This window comes from Gymnoscopelus braueri (assembly GCF_963280865.1).
Source record: "Gymnoscopelus braueri genome assembly, chromosome: 12".
Lineage (NCBI taxonomy): Eukaryota > Metazoa > Chordata > Actinopteri > Myctophiformes > Myctophidae > Gymnoscopelus > Gymnoscopelus braueri.
The window spans coordinates 40,447,429-40,469,942 of NC_137614.1; the positions used below are offsets into that span (position 1 = coordinate 40,447,429).

Here is a 22,514-nt window from a genome sequence, read left to right on the forward strand (position 1 = left end):
AAAAAAATATATACTGTTTATTTTATTTTGTTTTTATTGTTTAATAAAGTGCTGGATTTCAAGTTGCAATACTTTATTTCCATTTCAATGAGATATTGATTGGAAGTTATTTTGGTGTCACCTCAGGAGACAAAACAATACAATAATAATACACAAAATCCCCCCCAAATGAATAAAATATAAATGATTGGTGCACTGAAAAGAAAGCCCATTAGGGAACACAAGTTCAGTTAATGTTCCGACCTGACGAGGAGGAACATGCTGTTTCAGGAACAAGTAGTTCTAGTTCCAACTTTGGGATAGTTTTGTTCATATTGCTGCTAATTGAGAAGCATCTGTTATCATAGGAATACCAGGTCCGTTTCCATTTACAGTAGCATGGATGTAACATTCCAGCCAGTACTGTAGGCGTCGTCCATGTTGTGTGTCTGTCTGCGTGTCTGTAGTTCACGTATCTCGACCAAACAACCGACTTCAAACTCTGTGTGCGCATCGCTGACTACCCGAGGGAATACGGTGCCTAGCCTACATACAGTAGACAGACAGACAGACGGGTACAACAGGTACTCTGACAATGCTAATGCAGCTAATGTACGACAGGTACATTAGCTGGGTGAGCCACACATTTCCAACTTACATCGTTCCCGTCTCTAGTTGTAATAACACTAGCGCCCCGGCCGTCCTGTCCTCTGTCTCTGCTTTTAGGGTGTCCTGATGTTAGAGCTTTCCTCTTTCTCTGTTTTCTTCTCACATAATATCTCACACTCTTTCCACACTCCTTTTTTGTCCATTTCTGTCTTTCTGTCTTTCTGTCTTTCTGTCTCCATACTCGTCCCTGTTGTTTTCTAAAGAGAGGAGGATGAGGAGGATGAGTTGGCCCATCGGTTCTGTTGCCCTGCAGCGTCAGGCTGCAGCAGCCCGTCCTCTCGATGAACCGAGGACCTCCCGTACAGTACGTCTTCCTGTGATGAAGAGATGAATGATCAAACTTTACTTTGAAGAGGAATCACCATGAACACTCCATACATCTTATGAGTTTCGGTGCTGGGTGCAAAGTTGCCCCTGAAACCTAATTTATACGATGTAGTACAACACTGTCCCTGGCCTGGCCCGGACCGCTGGCCTAGCGGTCCGGGCACTTAGGCTCTAATGTAGCCTGACAGCGCATTGCGGGTTCGAGTCCCATTCCCAACGATCTTTGCTGCATGTCTCTCCCCATCTCTCTCTTCCTGTTTCCTGTCCATCCATACACTATAAATAAAGGCAGAAAAGCCCCGCAAAATATCTTTAGAAAAAAAAAAATTGTCCCTGGTCTAAAAGAACAGATCTAACATCGTGTCGCACTGCGACACGATTGTTCTGCTCTTTTAGGCAAGCGACATCCTGTATCCTGTATCCTATATAAATGTAACTTCAGTTGACTTGGTCAAAATGTTTCATTGCCAAGCAGAATCTATTAATTACGGTATTGTAAGTGTGTGTGGGAGTACGTTTGTGTTATTTTAACTGAGGCTCCACACTTGAAAACCAGAGACCTCTCTGTGTCGCCTACTGATAAATACAGCAAGACAAGTCAAGTGTCGCTGGATCTCAACTGAGAATATATATATTTTTTAGCAAAAACGAGATGCATGCAAATTCCTCTCTTCCTGTTAAAGTTATATTTTCCTAATTTATTCATCCATGTATCATGTGGTCTTGCCACTAATTTACGCTTAATGAATTGCGATGTGAGATTGACTCCGGGTTGTTTTCTGTTTTCCAGCTGTCAGAATCCATCAATGTTATCTGCTCCTAACGATCACATTATGATATCATTACGGGATGGAGGGTTGAGTTATGTCTGCTTGCATGTGCTCAGTTGTCACTCTGTTATTTGTGCTCACAATTCCGTCGCCATTATTATGTGTTAGATTAGCTCTACACGGTATGTGACTCAAGGGTAATTCAGTCCACTGCGTTCCAATGCTTAAATGTACCCCAAGAGGTCGTGATCATATCAAAGCTCTGTAGTTGACGTCTATCATTTTGTTTCATGTAATGAGATGTTTGATGATGAATTATTGTTGTTATATTAACAGCTGTGACAATCTATATTTTTTCCTTTCCTTTGTCCTTTATGCTCTTCTCCACATTGATTTTAGTCTTGTCTGTTCACGTCTGGTCACGTCTGTTGAAGGCTCTTAACAGGAGGTTTTATAACATAACATAATTGTCCGGCACTCAGAAAATGATTTACATACACATATATCCATATTATATTCTTGTGCAATGATGATGCATGAAGTAAAAAATAATAAATAAATAAAACTGTATTCATCCCCTCTTTTTAATAAATAGCTATGGGGGAAGTGCTCTTATTTTGTACCTCTGTCCATCCCTAGTATCATCTACAGCAGTGGTTCTCAACCTTTTTTGGATCAGGGCCCAATTCAAAGTCTCAAAGGTGTTCGCGGCCCACCTATCTGACCACTTAACCCATTAAGGCCTGAGTCCGATTCTTAAAATGTGTTCTAAATCCTAACAGATTTTTGAAAAAAATATATAGAATTTTTTTTTTACGATTTTTCAAAAATAGCAGATCTACAAGCTCATAGCGCGGCACTCGGTGCCGCGCTATGAGCTTGTATATCTGCTATTTTTGAATGGCCAAAGAAACCTAAAGTGACACAGATGCGTTCCAGGTCTTAGGTTGTTTTATTATGTACTGTAGCACTTTGAGGTTTGTTTCAAATGTAAAGTGCAATACAAATAAAATGTATTATTATTATTATTATTATTATTAACACAGCAGCCTATTGGCTGTCGTGTTAACCTATTCAATCCGGGAACGCATCTGTGTCATTTTAGATGTCTTTGGCTATTCAAAAATAGCAGATATACGAGCTCATAGCCTCATTGCCCGAGTGCCACACAATGAGCTTGTAGATCTGCAATTTTTTTTAAATCATGAACATTTGTGCAAATCTTTGAATATATATTTTTTAAAGCGAACATTTGTCAAATATGTTGTTCCAGAGACCTCCGGAAGCAAAGATTTGAGTTAAAATGTTAATGTTAAAAATATAGTATTCAAAGATTTGCACAAATGTTCAAGATTTAAAAATAAATTGCAGATCTACAAGCTCCAATATACTTTGCTACTTTTGAATAGCCAAAGTATAAAACAATGGTTAGAGCTCAAATCTAAAATGACACCCATGTGGATTGAATGGTTTGAAGGACGACTTCACCCGTTTTCAACCTATCTTCATATAATTGTCTCACCAATTATGATATGGTACAATTGTTTTCTACTTGGTCTGTGTCACAGAGGAGGGCTGTGGACAGTTCAGAAATCCGCCTACCAATGACATCATCGATGGGGAATCCAAGCTAATAGAAACTGCAGGCTTTCTATTCCTGGAAAGTTAGCATGCTATAATAATGGAAGCCACTGTTCTTTCGTTCTAAATAAAATTCTAAATAAAGAAAACCTGCCTAATGATGATGTCACTAGTTTCTGAACTGCCCACAGCCCTCCTCTGAGACACAGAATGAGTAGGAAAATGTTTTATATTATAATGAGCATTAGTGAGAACCTATATTATGAAGACTTTAAGTGGTCAGATTGGTGGGCCGCGGGCATTTTCAGAGCATGTTTATATTAATGATCAATCCATTGTGTTCCACCTCGGATCTATGGAACTAACGTAGTATACTTAAAATTATTATTTAATGGTAATATTAATGTTTTATTTTACAAAATCTTGTCAATTATTTGGGGGCCCACTTGTAATGCCCTTCCGGCCAACCAGTGGGCCCCGGACCCACAGGTTGAGAACCACTGAACTATAACAATTTACAGTATGTTGTGTTTGGGTTTGCATTGTGTAACAGTGTGCATAGAGACAGGTGCGCTGCAGGGGAGAGAGGTTGGGCCAGTCAAAGACTGTCAAGAATGTAGCCTGTACAGAAGTACAGGGTGAGCAAGGCGGGCGTGTGCGTGTGTGTGCGTGAGCGTGTGTGTCTGTCTTTGTGCTGTGCATGCGTGTGTGTGGCATGACTGTGTGAGAGGGAGACATCAGTCAGAGAGAGGGAGAGAGAGAGAGAGAGTTTGTTATCACACTCTACCAGTCAGTATTGGACCTTTCCCCTGACAGCAGCAGCATGGTAGGAACTCAACCATTTTCACTTTTATTTCTCTCACAAACTGACACCAGAGATCGTCCACTTTCCACTCCGGTAACATGACATGTCTTGTTGGACTGCAGTGTGTCTGTGTAGTGAGTTGGACTGGAGTGTGTCTGTGATGTCCGTAGCATCTGTAGAGTTGTCTGTAGTTTCAGTAGAGTGTCTTTAGTGTCTGAACAGTGTTCTTGATTGTTACTCTGACGTGTTTGATGTTGTGCCACAGAACATTCAGTCTGTGGCTTTTGAACTCACCTCCATTGTTTGTTCTTTTATACACAAAATGACTAGAGAACTTTTGAATACATAATAGTGTTACCAGGGCAGGTAACTGTACTAGGATTGTCTCTGAGGAGTGTAACATTATAACTCTATGAAATAGCCTTGTTCACTGTTTGGAGCAGAAGGAAATAGAGCTGAAAGTTAAGAGGAAGTACAACAACAAGCAAGGTGTTATTACCTGTTAAAGTTCCCCTTCGTACCGACACATCACTTCTGTCACAGCATGCCAAGTCAGGCTATGGTGTGTCACTATTCAACCATGTAAACAAACACAAGGGCACACGACTGTCATCTCCAAATAAATCATCACGTTATGACTTTCAACTATCTTGAATATTCTTTAACTTGTCTTGTCATTCCACATCTGTCACATGCACACAAACATTCGTTCATGTGGTCATGTGTTAAGTGAGGATTAAAAAAATTGACTACAAAGTGTGCATTCACTGACAAAGCGTTAGCTAAACCCCAGTGGCAGTTTGAAGTTTTTTTTTTTTTGTGCAACGAAATGGGTACAGAAGTGAACGTTGTGTCAGAGTTCCATGACTAAGAGGACAGCGTGTTGGCGGCGCTGGAATGCCGGGAGCCCACCCATGAATGATGGGATTGTTTTCTTTCTGTTCGGCCGTTCCAAGCGGAATCACGTTCGACAAAGGGAATAATTATAGCCTGGTTCAATATTTGTTCCTTCTCATGGTGGACAGAACTGCTTTCAGTCTCTGACCACTGGCTGCGTTAATGGACAAGTGATCCCCATGTGATTGTCAATAGATAGCACCTTGTGTGACGGCATTCTGCGTTTGAAAGTACAAGCTGTGTATTGGTAAGTAATTAGTCAGCAATGTGTTTTACTGCATGCCGCTTTGACAAAATGACACTAATTGTGAATGAATGGAATGAACTGAACACAAGCGACACCGCCTTGGGATGGGAGTCTGAATGGGGTCAGCAAGTTCCCTCAGTTTAGCACTGGTTTTATGGTCAGTGGTGTAAAGTAACTAAGTACATTTACTCAAGTACTGTACTTAAGTACAATGTTGAGGTATTTTTACTTTACTGGAGTATTTCCAATTTTCAATACTTTTTTTCCAATACATCTCAGAGGCAAATATTGTGCTTTTACTCCACTACAATTATTTGAAAACTTTAGTTACTTTGCAGATATTATAAAACATACATTAACCATTTTAGCCCTATTTTATACATAGAATATCTGAAAATAGACGATCTACAAGCTCACGTGAGCTTGTACAGCTGCTATTTTCAAACATTTTAGTACTTTTACTTTTGGTACTTTAAGTATATTTTGATGCCAATACTAAAAAACAAAAGTAACATTTTGAACACAGGCCTTTTACTTGTAAAAGAGTATGTTTATATTGTGGTATTGCTACTTTTACTTAAGTAAAATATCTGAGTACTTCTTCCACCACTGGTTATGGTTGGGGTTGGGGTATAGGGTTAGGGTTAGGGCTGAGGGAACATAGGGCTGAGGGAGCACCTGTTCAAATGAAGCTTCAGATCAAAGCAGTTATTGACATCTTCAGAGATGTCAACGTCTCAGCTTCCTGAAGGTGTTTTTAATGTGAAGCAACTGTTTAGCATTGTGTGAAATACTTCTAATGTTATCATCTTTTATTATGTGAAAACAATGGAAGATTAGCACTGTGCCCAAGAAAAATGGCACCCGTTTACACTCTCTCTCTCTCTCTTAACAATTACAATTTATAATGTAGGTATTTAGGAGATGCTTTTATACAGAGAGACTTAAGTGCAAGATCGGATTAAACAACATGAACCCTATAGTGAACAACAAGCAACAGGGCATAAATGGTAACGTAAATAGAGTGCAAAGAAAACAATTAAGACTTAAGTGCTACAAAGTAACTAGGATACCGGGTAAACTCTTGTCTAATCCTGTGGTGGTTTAAGTGGCAATGTCAGACCCTGCTATTACCCCCCACACACACACACACACACACACACACACACACACACACACACACACACACACACACACACACACACACACACACACACACACACACACACACACACACACACACACACACACACACACACACACACACACACACACACTCAACGTGTGATGACAGGACATTAACAATGTATAAGCAGGAGGGTTGAAGGTGACAGCAGATCCATGTGTTTCACTGTACTCGGGTCATGTGCTCCTTCATTCATTGCACCTCTGTGCTGCACTTCATTTCTCCTCCTTTTACCACTGCTGTTTCCCCGTAAGCACACACACACACACACACACACACACACACACACACACACACACACACACACACACACACACACACACACACACACACACACACACACACACACACTCTTTTCATAACCACTTAAGCCTTATATATTTATTTATATATATACAATGCATCGTGATACGTGACGCATTGTGAGCCTGTAGTGCAGGTCGTCTATTTTAGCTATTTTTGAAGAAAAAAAATGTGTTTCCCAAAAGGAAAAGCATTGTATTTAATTCAGTCTGACCTGTATGTGTGGTACAGTATGTATATGTTTATTATATATGGCTTCAGATCATGTATGTATGGTAGTTTAAGTCAGAGCAGGACGTTATGAGTGAACTGTCCCATGCAGAGAGGGTTTCCATGGGGTTGTAACAGGACTACAGTGTTCCCTGCATAAGTAATGAGGTGCAGATAGCAGCTGTGATATGGCCATGCTCATGATTTATACAAGTTTTTCACTCATATATCATCCTCACTTTGTCTCTCACCACGCTTATTACTGCCTCCCTCTCCTTGCACTGTGGGCAAAACCTCATGAAAGTCATGTTTAATAATGCACAAACACTGTTAACCCAAATTTCAAAGTAACACAAGTTTGTTTTCCAAAAATAGTGAAAATAGCCACTAAGCATGAGCTTTTAGGTTGGCTATTTTCGCACACACCATCATATGATTATGAAGTGCTTGAACACTTTTAATGGCAACAGCCACCTTAACATCCAACAATATTGATGTCAGATAGTTCAAATGATTGTTTAACTTACTGGAGATCGACTTGTTTATAATGGTGATTCAATTCTTTTGTATAATCGTAATTTAACCCATTTAGACCGGGAAAGCCTATATGTTGTTATACCTTTAAAACCGGGAAAGCATCTGTGTCGTTTTAGATGTGGCTATGTATATAGCAACAGGATTTTTTGTATTTTTTAAAAATAAATAAAAATACAACAATAAGGTTTTCTGAAAACGGAGGTTAGGATTTAGAAGGCGTTTTTAAAATCTGCCTCAGGTCTTGGGTTAATAAATGAGTTATGACCTGGGTAGTGGTTGGTAACATTGTGTCTTCATAGTCGGTACTTCATTTATAAGTAATTCTTCAACAGTCTAGACTCCTCTCCCTTGCCACACATCGTAGCAGAAACATTTTTATTTATTTATTGTTTGGCGCGATCGTTTTCTCCATTGTGATGAGGAGTTTGTGTGATGTATTCTGTGAGGGTTGTGGCCCTGCTCTGATGTCATACTGTATGACATGTAGTGTAACCTGGACCTGGTTATGGCCAGTCTGGTTATGGGAACCAGTTGAATGAAATGCTCCTGCTGATGTTGTCATGCAGGTTGTCTACCTGCTGTATGTGGAACAGACACTTACCATTCCTTAACTCGTTCAAACCGGGAACGCATCTGTGTAACCACTTCATCCATATTTTATACTTTGGCTATTCAAAAATAGGAGATATACAAAATCGTGAACATTTGCGCAAATATTTGAATATATATATTTTTAAATGGACATTTTTTTTACTAAAAACCTTGCTTCTGGGGGTCCCTATTACAAAATATTTTGAGATGGGGGTCCGCGGCCAAATACATATATGCCTAATTTTGAGGGTCCTTGCATGAACAGGTTTGAGAACCACTGATATATAGCAACAATAGTTTTTCAGAAAACTGATTCGGATTTAGAAGACATTTTGTAGAATCGGTCTCAGGTCTAAATGGGTTAAAAGGCGTGACAATTTTTTCTCCTTTCGCTTTCTTTTCCCTTTCTTCGGGCTTCACCCCCGGGCCAGTGTAATAACTGGATGTGGGCCGCACTACAAATCCAGAACCTATGAACCTATGAACTCTGCCAGAGACTGTTTTTTCTATTTATGCTGCCATATACAGTATACAGTACACAGCATCTCAGTAAAAGTATTTTATGCTGTATGAATAGTTTGTGTTATTTGTATTTGCGTTTGTAAGAAGGCAAGCAACCTGATCATGTCACGATTTACATTTAGGCATTGAGAAGACGCTCTTAAGTGCAAGATCAGAGTACAAAACATGAACCCTAGTGAACCCAAACAACAGGGTAAACGGTCATAAACAGAGACAATTACCGGTAAGGGCTTAAAAGTAATTAGGCTACCAGGTAAATCAATGCTATCAAAATAACATTCCTGGCAATTGTGGTTCTTCCGCACGCAACTAAAGGGTGTTGTTAACAGTCATTACATCAGATCAACCCTGATGAAAGCAGCTTAGCTGCTGAAACCAGCTTTCTCAATAAAATGTTGCATCAGAGCTACGAGTGTGCAGCTACTTTTACATAGTATTTTTAGTGCGTGCTTTGCTACAGGTGTGTAGTTTGCTTGTTTTTGGTTCAACAGTCAATACGTTACCATGGCAACTATGCTCCTCATCCTAACAACTGCCTCACCGCCCACAAAGGTCCCATGGCAACCGTCACCAAGCAACCTCTTCCATCATCTCAGTGTTATCTTCTAGGAGAAGAGCAATAACATATGTTTTATTTTATTCTATTTGACCTTCTTTTGATACAGGTAAGATCTATTTTACGATGGAGCCCTGTTCAGGGTAGCAGCCAGCAGCACAAAAAGTTGCAACTTACAAGACATGTCGGATGGAAACCTTACGGGAAATGGAAAAAATAACCTGTGGATGGATTCAATGTAGCTATTATTTAGTCACAAGCTCTTGTTAACCAGCTCAGAGGCCTTGTGGTTAGAGTGTCCGCCCTGAGATTGGGAGGTTGGGGTTCAGGCCGGTCATCAGTGGTGTAAAGTAACTGTACACCTTTTTTTTTTGAGGAATTTTTAATTTACTGGGGTATTTCCCATTTTCAATACTTTTACTTCTACTCCACTACATCTCAGAGGCAAATATTTTACTTTTACTCCACTACAATTATTTGACAGCTTTAGTTAATAGTTACTTTGCAGATTTAGATTATTATCACAAAACATCGCTTCAGCCCTATATATATTTCGGCCATTTGAAAATAGCCGATCTACAAGCTCACAATGCGTCGCATCGCATGTCGCATGTCCAAAAATCATTTGAAAAGATGTTTTAAATGGGACATTCTGCATAATGAGTACTTTTGCTTTTGGTACTTTAAGTACATTTTGATACCAATGCGTTTGTACTTTTATTCAAGTACATTTTTAATTCCAGACTTTTACTTGTAACAGATTATTTCTACATTGCAGTATTGATACTTTTACTTAAGTAAAACATGTGAGTACTTTGTCCACCACTGCCGGTCATACCAAAGACTATAAAAATGGGACCCAATGCCTCTCTGCTAGGCACTCAGCATTACATAAGGGTTGGATTGGGGGTAAGTCCCTGTGACATACTAGTGTCATGTCCAGGGGGTGTACTTGTACCTCAAGCCGCCTCACGCTACAGAAACAGGAGATAGGCTATGGGCCGCATGGCTCGACATGCAAGGCTTACTACTTCTCCTGTTAAAACTTTTCATTGGTTCGATATTTATAATTCACACAGACACACTTAAACACTTTCACTTTACCTTTCAGAATGTCTTAAAAATAGCAAACATGACCGGCTACAAGCTCACAACCACAAGTCACTGTGCGATGCATTGTGAGCTTGCAGATTGGCTATTTTAGCTACTTTTGTAAGACACTTTTGTAACACGAAATAGAGCATTAATTTACAAAAGAATGAAGTGTAAATATGCAGATACAAACAATATGATGATGCTAATGATGATTGGTTAGCCATAAATATATAGTATAGACAGACAGACATAACATTTGCTTATTTGCTGAAAGAAATTCTAAACAAGATGACATCATTTCATGGTTTTATGTTGAGAATTCAAATGCATGAACTTTGGCTTCTGCAAGATGCAGGGATTCATACTCCCCAGTAGACGTCACTGTTGTTCCCTTTTTATTACGGGCCACTTCACTACAGTATGAAGAAGGCTGTTATGCAACAGAATTCTGGGGCCCGTATTTTGTTGTTAACTTGTAATTACAATAAACTGTTAGTTTATCATTTGTATTCTTGCGAAGCATCTCTTCACTACTGTATGTTGCTGGTTGGTTGTTGTTGTGTTAAACAAGATGAAACATAACTGTTAACAACAAGGTGCCACTTTCAGTAAACTACTGTGAGTTTCTTTCTTTGTTCTTCATCCGCCCTCCGTCCACCATGTCATGTTATCTGCTCACTCAATACTAACACAGGAAATCCCTACTAGTCCATGGAACAGGACAATGACAGGAGAGAGGGAGGAAGGACCTTGGTCTTTTTAACTGTGAGCTCTCAGCAATATGGCCTCTTATAATAAACTGCAGGGCAACAAACCCACGACACAGTACAAATCCAAGTGTCCAAATGTTTGTACACTTTCAGAGTTCACCGTGAATCCTTCATTTGTGTTCCCTCAGGCATGGCGAGGCAAGGCAAGTTTATTTGTGTGGCACATTTCAACAACAAGGAAATTCAAAGTGCTTTACATATCATTGCTGTCGGGCAGAAACCTCCTATCTCTATATTTTTTTTACTTTTTATGGTTTTTGTTCCGTAAATGAAGGCCTACCTAACGTCATCCTACACTGTCACACAAAAGCAGCAAAAATAGCCGATCTACATGCTCTGTAGATGAGATATTTTTGCTATTTTAGAATTTGAATCTTGAGCAGTAGCAGTTTTGGACATAAATGACAGTAATGATATCAAACTTTAAGCATTAAGACACAAAACAAAAAACGAAATAAAAAATAAAAATAAATAAAAACAGAAAAATAAGAATAGAATGACAGTGCAGACAGAGATTGCACATGCATGGGTGTGTATTGCAGGGTTTATTCGGTGCAAACGAAGGACAGTCAGCCACACACACGAGGAAGGTTTTTGACAGAAAGGTATGCAGCCTGCTGTATTTTCTGGAAGGCACAGTTCTCTTCACATACTTGTCAGGGTCCAACACTGCCAGTGGGTTTGTGTCTTGCTACGGGACGGGCCTCAGCTGACAGGGGGGGGAGGGGCCGCCTGGCTGGTGGGACACAGAGGAAATGCAGTGGTGGAAAGTATATTTGCTCAAGTGCAATTTTGAGGTACTTTTTACCTTACTTGAGCATTTCCATTTTTTCCAATACTTTATACTTCTACTCTACTCCACTGCATCTCAGAGGCAAATACTGTAATTTTTACTCCACTATAATTATTTGACAGCTTTACTTTGCAGATTTAGATTAATAACAATTAATCCAATTATAAATAAATAATCTTCTAAATGTTTTGAAAATAGCAGATCTACTGTACAAGATCACACAGCGCGTCGTGATGCGACGCAAACACGCGGTGAACTTATAGATCTGCTATTTTTCAAATAGCCTGAGCGTAAAAAGGGTTTTGTTAAAAGATCAATAATCATAGGACAATAACATGATATGATTCTGAAACCAGGCATTCTGCGTAACGAGTCGGCTACTTTTCTACTTTAAGTATACTTTGATGCTAATACTTTTGTACTTTGACTTAAGTACTTTTACTTGAATGCAGGACTTTAACTTTTTTTTTTACAATGTGCTATTTTTTTAAATCTGAGTACTTATTATGGTTATGGGACAGGGCTCAGCTGACTGGAGTGGGAGGGGCCGCCTAGCTGGCGGGACACAGAGGAAACAGTAGGCAGGAACATGTGACTGGCGATGTTCCCCCAGACCACTGACCAATGGACTCACTGGGAACCACACAAGTCAGCTGTGCACCGGAGCATTCTTTGGACTTATTTGGACATTAATGTTACCACTGTAATCCAGATGTTATTTAGACAGATGCCAGGTTCTTTGTTTACCTGGTTATCCTATAGTTTCAAATGTACAGATAGTTATTTAGATAGCATTGTTAACTTTAGACAGATGGTTTATGGTTTACCGTGTATCCTAGTTTTCTTGAGGCACTACACTGCTCTCTCTGCATTCTGTGTGTATGTGATTATTTAACTTGTTTATTGTAAGTCGCTCTGGATAACAGCATCTGCTAAATACCTACATTGTAAATCGTATCCGTTCCCTGATGGGTTATTGTGTGATTATCGAGCTGCTTTGCTGTTGTGTAGTTGTTATTAGTGTGTGTATGTTTGTGTAGTTGTTCAGTGCGGGCAGAGAGACTGGGTGAGCTGAGATTGTAAGTGGATGCATTTTCTGCTCCGTAGAGCAGGTGGTTTTACACAAGGAACCCGTGTTAACGACCTGATGTTAACGACCTGGTCTTTCCTGTCAGAAGGGTGCTGCTGGTGGCATGTTACTGTGGAGTAGTGTGTCAGTACGTTATAGTGTGTTAAGTGGCTTGTGAGAAAAGCTGTGTGTGTGTGTGTGTGTGTGTGTGTGTGTGTGTGTGTGTGTGTGTGTGTGTGTGTGTGTGTGTGTGTGTGTGTGTGTGTGTGTGTGTGTGTGTGTGTGTGTGTGTGTGTGTGTGTGTGAGAGAGAGTTGTACAGAGAAAGCGAAACTGAGTGTGTGTGTGTGAGAGAGAGAGAGAGAGAGAGAGAGAGAGAGCGTGAACGCCACTTATTGAACTCAGTAGCATATTAACTCACAGGACTGACTTAAAGAGGGGGAGGGGGGTATTCACCCTAACCCTCACCCTGGGATTTATAAAGCAGTTAAAGGTGTAATACGGATGGTCTGGTCCGAGGTAGAGCTGCTATAGTTCAGAGCCATTGGCTCTCCTGATCATGTGATGTTTTTTAAAGAGCTTCTGGTGTGACTTGACAGGGTTCTCAGCGTTATACCATATCAGTAACATCATAATCTGTCAGATGACATGATACAGCTGTTACTTCACAGGTAGTGTCATTGTGTCTGATACATTTCCCTCATGATGAGGTCCTCTAAGAGACGTGTTCTTCCTCTTTGCCGCTCCAAGTTCTACATGTGAGTTCCTCGCCTGGTGCCTTTTTTTTATACTTGAACCCTATAGTGTTCCTATTCTGGGGTAAACAATCTGCGAGAATATCCAATCTACAAGCTCACAAAGTATCACGTTGTGAGCTTGCAGATTGGTTATTTTCAGCGACAGGATTTCAGTGTAGAGGGTAATAGAATAGTAGAGACAATTTTCAATTTAAAAAAATATATATATTCACAGTTTTTCATACATTCTAACATTTTTCAAAAGAGTAAAAGTGAAAACATTTAAAGAAATTCCATAAATTCCAGCTTTTAATTTAGCTAAGCTTTTAAGAAGAAGTGAAAATAGCCGATTTAGATCTGCTATTTTCACTAGTTTGGGTTCCGGGGAGACATCAAATTTTTCTTTCGGGTCTTGAGCTAAAAAGTTTTGGAATCACTGGGTTAAAGGTCCATACCAGCCTTTTGACATATGGTGTTCTCACTTAGATTTCATGATTTGGGTACATTGTGCCATAGGGTAACGTCCCCTTCCCATTCATTACATTACATTACCCAATGGCACAACGGACCACATGCATAATATGGGACTTACTTATGGATTAGGGCACAATAAACCTAAAGTATTCACAAAGTGTTCACACAGGAGGCGAAGATATTCATGCAGCACAATTGGATACAAATTCAATGCAAAGACACAAATTGATGCAACGCTGCATCGGGCGGCGAGAATACGGGGCACCATGAATGCACAAGATTGACCTCTTCCAAATGAAGCGACGTGAATCAATATATTGATGAAGTGTGGTATTTTTTGTGTGATTCTGAAGTGTGTAAGATATGTTTCCAGAGGCATCAGACTTCAATAACAATCCTGAATAGACCTCAGTAATGGAATGGAGGAATCGAAATGCCATCAATGTAAAAGTGACAAAGGACCCTCATGTCAATCAATACTAACTGCAATCATTCTGTGGATTGCAGTTTGAAAAGTCTTTGTTGTAATACTTCATCAGTATGATGATTATTACTCCAACTAACAACCTCTCACCCTCTTCTCCCCCCCCCCCCCCCGCCCTTGCAGTGTGGAAGGGGATTCCCAGTGTCCAGAGACGGGCGGCCACGCAGACATCGCCTACAGCCAGACCCCTTACATCCGCGTCTCGGAGCGCTTCAGTGACAGCGCCGGCCCTCCGTCGGGCCCCCGAGGCCCGGCCTCCAGCTCCAGCGCCAGCTTGGCCTGGGCACTGCGCACGCGCCACCAACCTGCCAGCCTGGCGCTACGCAAACAAGAAGAAGAAGAGAACAAGCGATGCAAGGCCCTCTCGGACAGTTATGAGCTCTCCACGGACCTGCAGGACAAGAAGGTATCATGTCAGAGATATATTTTTTATTCGTACGCTAATCAGTCAGTCAGTCAATTCTACCCAATGCCTCCCTACTTGACACTCAGCATCAAGTGTTGGATTGGGGTTAAGTCCCTGTGACATATGTCCAGGGGATGTACCTGTGCATCATGGCTGGGGTATGTACTTGTACATCAAGCCGCCTCGCGCTGCAGAAACAGGAGATGGGCTCCTGACCTAGGGGCCACATGGCTCCGGAACCGTTGCTTCCCAAGGCTACTTACTTACTTACTAATGTCAGTGGCGGGCTGCTCTTTTGTCCGGTGACTCACAGTTTGAGGCTCTTTTTTTACGTGTCTTTCATGAGTGCATGAAAGGGCATCTGTAGCTGAGTGGGTAGAGAGTCCCTCTGGTAATTAGAAGGTTCACCGGTTCACCCAGTATGTGCGTCAAAGTGTCCCTGAGCAAGACACTTAACCCCTAACTGCTCCCTACAAGCTCACAAGTTGTGTGCTTGTAGATCTGCAAAGTTCACTATTTTTGGAAACAAAAAAACCCTAACCCTAACCCTAACCCTATAAAACAGGGCTTAAGTGGTAATAAAAGTCTGCCTTTTTATGTTGTTCAGAAGTCCCTAACCAAAGAAAAATCAGTATGTGATGGACAAAAACGTTCAGTGATGCTCCAGTGAAGTGTGTGGGTGCATTTCTTGGGTGGTTCAAATAAGTACACCATGTTCTCTTATGTTCGCCTCCTCCTCCTCCTCTGTCAGGTGGAGATGCTAGAGAGGAAGTACGGCGGGTCCTTTGTAAGCCGCAGAGCTGCCAGGACCATCCAGACGGCCTTCCGCCAGTACCGCATGAACAAAAACTTCGAGCGACTCCGAAGCTCTGCCTCCGAGAGCCGCATGACCCGCCGCATCATCCTTTCCAACATGAGACTACAGTATTCCTTTGACGAGCGTCAGCCGCAGCCGCAGCAGCAGGCCCAGACGCAGACCAACTTCACCCACAGCGTGGCAGCGGGACCGCCTCATTCCCCGGACCCGGACCGCCCGGGAGACTACACACACTTAGAGGACTCCTTCTCTAAACAGGTACTCCTTCATCGAGGGTTTTAAAGCTATGTTTGAAATGCCTGTAATTTAAATCTGATTTCTAAAAATGTGTCTCAGTCTGAACACTGAAGCCTATACTTCATCATACGACGGCATCGCTCACCGAAAATAGCCAATATAGTATAAGTTGAGCATTACTCACGGCAAGGTCGTTAACATCGTTACCACAGCAACCAATGCAGATAGGTTGACGATGACTGAATAGACAAATCCCATCTAATCACTTGCAAATAAAATAACTGAGTGGACAGTCAGTCCTAAAGATGAGATTTGAGAAACAAATGGGATTTGTCTACATTCTGAATGAAGCCTAATTGGTCTAACACTACCATGCCGTCAGAGATTCTCAGAGGACGCTAGTTTAGATGAACTCATTGACAACTAAGTCGAGAATTAACCACGATACCGATAAACGTGTCGTATTACAGTGGTCGTCTGTACGTACAAAATGGGCTGTCTGCAGTACGTCCTGTTTCTGTTCAGCGTCCCTGAATCCTCCCCGTCTCTGCACCTCCTATAGGTGAAGTCCCTGGCGGACTCCATCGACGACGCCCTGACCTGCCGCGCGGGACGCGACGACTCCCAGGAAGGCAGCAGGGAGGGCGGGGCCATCGGCGAAGACTTTGCGGAGTGCGTGTGGAGCAGCAGCAGCAACCCGTCTTCCCAGAGGGGTCTGGTGGGAGACAGACCCCGGCCCGGCATAGGGGGACACAGCATGCACGGGGACAGCACCGCCACCTCCTACAGCGACGTCACCCTGTACATGGACGACTGCATTCCCTCGTCCCCGCTGTCCCTGGACCGCAGCACCGACACAGAGTACTGGGGCCCCGGCGGGGGCGTCGGGGTCCGCGAGGACAGCAGGGACACAGAGGGAGGTGGGAGCAGCAATAGCCGTCGCAGCACCCCCTGTACGGAGTGTCGGGACTATCGTCTGAGAGGCGCCCATCTGCCCCTCCTGACCATCGAGCCGCCCAGCGACAGCTCGGTGGACATGAGCGACCGCTCGGACCGCGGCTCACTCAGCAGACAGCTGGTCTACGAGCAGGAGCCCGGCGGAGGGTCCGGCTCCCCTCAGGAGACCCTCAATCACTCCGCCAACGCAGGGAGCCGCCCCAACTCCACCGCTGCCGCCCAGGGTCAGACCCGCGCCAGCGGCAGACCGTTACCCACACACATCCCTCAGCACGTGGCACACCACCACCACCACCCCATGCACCACCACCAATACCCGGACACGCCCTCTTCCTCCTCCTCGCCGCAGCAACCCCCCACCACGCCCGTGTCGTCGACCTCGTCGATGGCGGCGCTGCCCGCCGGGGGCCTGGAGCAGCCGTGCTGCTCGGACGGAGACAACGACTCGCTCAACTCCACCACCAACTCCAACGAGACGGTGAACTGCAGCTCGGGCTCGTCGTCTCAGGACAGCCTGCGCGAGCCGCTGCCTCCGCTGGGCAAACAGACCTACCAGAGAGAGAGCCGCCACAGCTGGGACTCACCGCCGTTCAACAACGATGTGGTGCAGAGACGACAGTACCGTATCGGACTGAACCTCTTCAACAAGTAAGTTGAATAATATAAATAAATAATCAACCTCTACAACATGTAAGATCACTGGGGGGCTGGTAATATAAATACACAGCCTCTTCAACACGAAAGACCACCAGGGGTGTTATGAATACACAGGCAGAGGCACTCGGGTGATACCTGGGTGAAGCACCTGTCCACCACCACAGAGTCTAGGGATTCGAATCCACCGCATGTTGAGCGGGAGGAGTAGGATGGAGGCTCTATGTCCTACCGGTGGGTTAATTGAATTAATGACTAAATTGGGAGAAAAAAAGGGGTAAACCACTTTTCAGATCGGCTATTTCTGCTTGTTCAACCCAGAAGTACACGGTTCATGTGATATTGTTTTGGTGTTTTGTCTCTGGTGTCAGGAAGCCAGAGAAAGGCATCCAGTACCTGATTGAAAGAGGGTTTGTGTCTGATACTCCGGTTGGGATCGCTCGCTTCATCCTGGAGAGGAAGGGCCTGAGCCGGCAGATGATTGGAGAGTTCCTGGGCAACCGGCAGAAACAATTCAACAAGGATGTCCTCGAGTGAGTCTGGGTGTCACACCCAACATCAACATTCAACTGATTGTGTATTGATGTGGTAGAGATGCATATTGAGTGATTGACGTTTTTATTGACAATTACATGACCATTTAAGTCAAAAGGATAAGACACAAAAAGGCTGAAAATTTGGAATTGCATACTGTCGGATACACTGTTAAGTGTTAAGTGTATAAAAGGCCTGCATTTCTATAGCACCTTTCTCCAAAGCGCTTTACAATGTGCATTACATTCACCCATTCACACACGGGAGGTGGAGAAAACCATCCAAGGCACCAAACTGCTCATCAGGAGCAGGGTTCAGTGTCTTGCTCAATGACACTTTGACACGCAGCCAGGAGGAGCCGGCGATCGAACCAAGATCCTTCCAGTTCCCAGACAGCCACTGGTACCCAGGACACTCATTTCTTAATTCTTTATCATTTATAGTGTTGGGCCCAGGTTACAACTTGTTTTAGGCTACTTGGTAGTACTTGTAGCTATTGCTTGTGCACAACACCGGCGCACAACTATGTATAACTCAAGCTTTAGGGTTATAGGGTTACAAATTAGTAATACAAACGTGTGCGTTTCAGCTGTGTGGTGGATGAGATGGACTTCTCAGGAATGGACCTGGATGATGCTCTCAGGAAGTTCCAGGCTCAGATCAGAGTTCAAGGAGAAGCCCAGAAGGTTGAGAGGCTCATCGAGGCCTTCAGGTTTGTAGACGAGATTGAACACACACAACCAAACGCTGCACGTTTGCTGCTTTGCGCTGGGAACCCACCAAAAAAAAAAGGCTCTTTATTCTGTGCAGAGGTTTGTTCGTGACTGTTCTCGCCAAACCTGGCCCAAGGGGCTAGCATCCTGTTTCTAAATTGAGGCCATATAGGAAGTGACAGTTCATATGAATGGCCGGTAGTTTCGCTATTTCCCCCATGATTTCCCCCCTGCTGGCTACAGAAGCAATAACTCTCTATTCAAGCGAGTGATTTTATTACCTTAATGAACATTGTCATAAATACTTTCAGTCGCTAGTTTAAAGTCTTCTTTCAATTGTCATGATATGCGTTTAGTAAATTATGGTCCCATTTTTTTGATAATGATAAAGTAGGGTATGTTTCTGTGGCTTCTACTGGTTCTACGGAGTGAAGACCCGCCCTTGAAGCGGTTGCAGCCAATTGCAGTCGTTTCCGGCTTCATTCCGAGACAGGAAGTTCAAAGCTAAGAAAAATTGGCTTCAAAACGGTCTGTAGTATTAAACCACAGCGGGACGTCTGGTCAATGTGCTTCAATGAGACTGTGTGTGGAAAAACTTTTTTCCCGCCCAGAGCGGGGAAAGAAATCTGAATCCGCGTCGGATGGGCCATGAGGATACTGCAAGGAGGCCACCAACTAATTGGCAAAACACGAAGATTTTAATGATAATATAGTGTAAAAAAGAAAATAGTGTCATGGTATTTTTTCTTTGAAAATGTTGTTTTCATTGTGATACAGATGAATAACATAATGTTAGTTCCATTGATCCAAGTCAAATGCACACAGCCCGCCCATTTGACCACTTAACACAAAGCGGTCAGATGGGTGGGCTGTGAACGCTTTCGAGATCCAGAAAAGGTTGAGAGCCACTGCTTTAGGATATACGATTGTGCTTTCTGTTGAGTGTGACTGCAGAGTTGTGACGTTTGTCCCCTCCTGCAGTCAGAGGTACTGTGTGTGCAACCCCACCCTGGTGAGACAGTTCCAGAACCCTGACACCATCTTCATCCTGGCCTTCGCCATCATCCTCCTCAACACGGACATGTACAGCCCCAACGTCAAAGCAGAGAGGAAGATGAAGACTGACGACTTCATCAAGAACTTGAGAGGTAGTCTAAATGGCTATTTTTTTTAACTCCTTTCCTCTCCTTTAAAACTGTCCCCCTGGCGCCCCCTGGTGTTATTACATGGACATAACATAGGACCCTTCAAGGGCAAAACTTAAGAAACGCAGATATAACATCATGCAATCCACAGAAATCCGTACAATTAGCATACTGACATAGTGAAGAACTAGGGGAGGTGGAGGGAGTTGGATCACTGACAAGCTGCAGAAGAGGTGCTGTGACCTATGCTGAACGTGCAGTATGAAGTGTGGGCTGCGTTTTGCTTATAGAGATCGGCTAAAAAGAACCATTAGGATTGAGGGCGTATGTGTTAGCTTGTTATTTTGCAGGGTGTGGGGAACAGCCTGCCTGCCTGAACTATTGCAATGCTCGATCAATGGAAGAGCATTTTGAAAAGCCGCGTCTCACAGCACAGTCATCCCAACATCAATGCACCACTGATAGACCCAACCTGTTCTGTGTTTGCATTTAAGGAGTAGACAACGGTCAGGACATCCCCAGAGACCTGCTGCTGGGGATCTACCAGCGCATTGAGAAGTGGGAGCTACGCACCAACGATGATCACGTGACCCAAGTGCAGGCTGTGGAGAGAGTCGTGGTGGGCAAGAAGCCTGTGAGTTTCTTCTGAAACCATGCCTCACTCATTTTGTATTTCCTTGTGTATTGATGGTGATATAGATAAGATAAGATAAGATAAGACGTTTATTGTCACTGTATGGAACGTTGTGTTTAGTGCATCCACTTAAAAACACAGAGCAGCAGCAACAAAGAAATACAAGATAGAGCAACAGATATATAGGGCTGCAACTATCCATTATTTTCTTGGCCATTATTGTATCGAATACTTTTTCACTTAATGAAATCATCTTGAAGCACTTTAAAAATGTATATAATCGTTTTTATATATCAACGGGGAAAATAATTAACTGATCATTACTAGCGGTAGGAAGTAGGTACAGGCATTAGATTACAGGACCTGACCGGATAGGACAAGACCTACTTTATGTTGTCAGTATGTTAAAGGAGTAGTTCACCCAAAAAAATAGTTATTTTCTATCAATTACACACCCCATGAAGCATTGAATTCATTGGAGATGTTTTAGTTTTTGTCACATTCCTAAGGCAGTAATTTAATGACCGCGGAAAGATGCTAATGTTTCCGGTAGGAGACTCAAAAGGTCTCCTTTGAGTCTCCTACCGGAGAGACCGCCGGTCATCAAATTATTGGCTTAGCAATGCGACAAAAACAAAAAAATCTCCATGAATTCAAGGATTCATGGTGTGTGTAATTGATAGAAAATAAGTAATAAGAACTACTCCTTTAAGGTATGTGGTTCTTGTTGAATGATGGTGTGTGCGTGCGCTGTAGGTGCTGTCTCTTCCACATCGTAGGCTGGTGTGTTGCTGCCAGCTGTATGAGGTGCCGGATCCAAACAGACCTCAACGGACCGGAGTTCACCAACGAGAGGTCTTCCTTTTCAACGACCTTCTAGTGGTAAGACTCAGCGCTTGTTTACTTCTCCAAAGTGGTAGCCAGTTTCTGTAAAGCGGTGGCTCTCAAACGTTTTGATTTCAAGGACCAAATGGACACGTAAGGTTCCATTTGTACACTCCCAGAGTTACAGACCTCTAAAGGTCCAGTTTGAGAACCACTGCTGTAAAGAAATGAATGGCAGTGGATGGGGTCTCGCCCAGTGCAATGGGCAGAGTTCTGTAGTGTACATAAATCTACTACCTGTTTATTACCTGTTATTATTATTATTATTATTATTAATACTATTATTATTAATAATAATATTTTACCCCTGGCCAAGCCATACTCGGGTCTCCCACACAAGGGTTGAAATGTTGCACCGAGCTAATAGAGCATGCCTGCTTGCTCAGGGGAGAAATTGACTTTAAGGCAGTACCCTTGTCCACCAGCAGTGGTCCTACCAGACCACAGGATATAAATGTCTCAATAGAAGAGCAGGGAGACTAAATACAATCACCGCCATTGTGTTAGTTAAATTGTATTAACATATTATGGCATTTTAAATAGCATTTTATTCACTAACAAAGGTTACATAGTGTATCTTTAGCTCTACCTTCTCTTGGTTTTAGGTCACCAAGATCTTTCAAAAGAAGAAGACATCAGTGACCTATAACTTCAGACAATCTTTTCCTCTGGTGGAGATGCAAGTCCACATGTTCCAGAACTCCTGTGAGGAACCCACTTCATCTTCTCTTTCCACCTGAACAAACATTTCCCTCCATAATTGTCAACCATGAACAATACTGTACATACTGTATGTGTTACCATGGCTGACAGATACGTACGTGTGTGTGTGTGTGTGTGTGTGTGTGTGTGTGTGTGTGTGTGTGTGTGTGTGTGTGTGTGTGTGTGTGTGTGTGTGTGTGTGTGTGTGTGTGTGTGTGTGTGTGTGTGT

At 42.8% G+C, this 22,514-nt stretch overlaps 1 protein-coding gene across 3 annotated transcripts in view; it reads left to right on the forward strand.

The window, feature by feature from the left end:
• iqsec2b (IQ motif and Sec7 domain ArfGEF 2b) overlaps nt 1–22,514 on the forward strand; it is a 54,626-nt gene that overhangs the window by 24,302 nt on the left and 7,810 nt on the right. For 2 of the 3 annotated variants that reach the window (XM_080444944.1, XM_080444946.1), the window contains exons 2-10: nt 14,725–15,007; nt 15,759–16,082; nt 16,624–17,666; nt 18,044–18,205; nt 18,796–18,918; nt 19,901–20,067; nt 20,559–20,698; nt 21,455–21,580; nt 22,189–22,288. In XM_080444944.1, the coding sequence (XP_080301070.1) occupies nt 14,725–15,007; nt 15,759–16,082; nt 16,624–17,666; nt 18,044–18,205; nt 18,796–18,918; nt 19,901–20,067; nt 20,559–20,698; nt 21,455–21,580; nt 22,189–22,288 (2,468 nt within the window). Of the gene's footprint in view, nt 1–13,180; nt 13,665–14,724; nt 15,008–15,758; nt 16,083–16,623; nt 17,667–18,043; nt 18,206–18,795; nt 18,919–19,900; nt 20,068–20,558; nt 20,699–21,454; nt 21,581–22,188; nt 22,289–22,514 lie in introns of those variants that run through there. The other variant, XM_080444945.1, reaches the window with a different exon arrangement.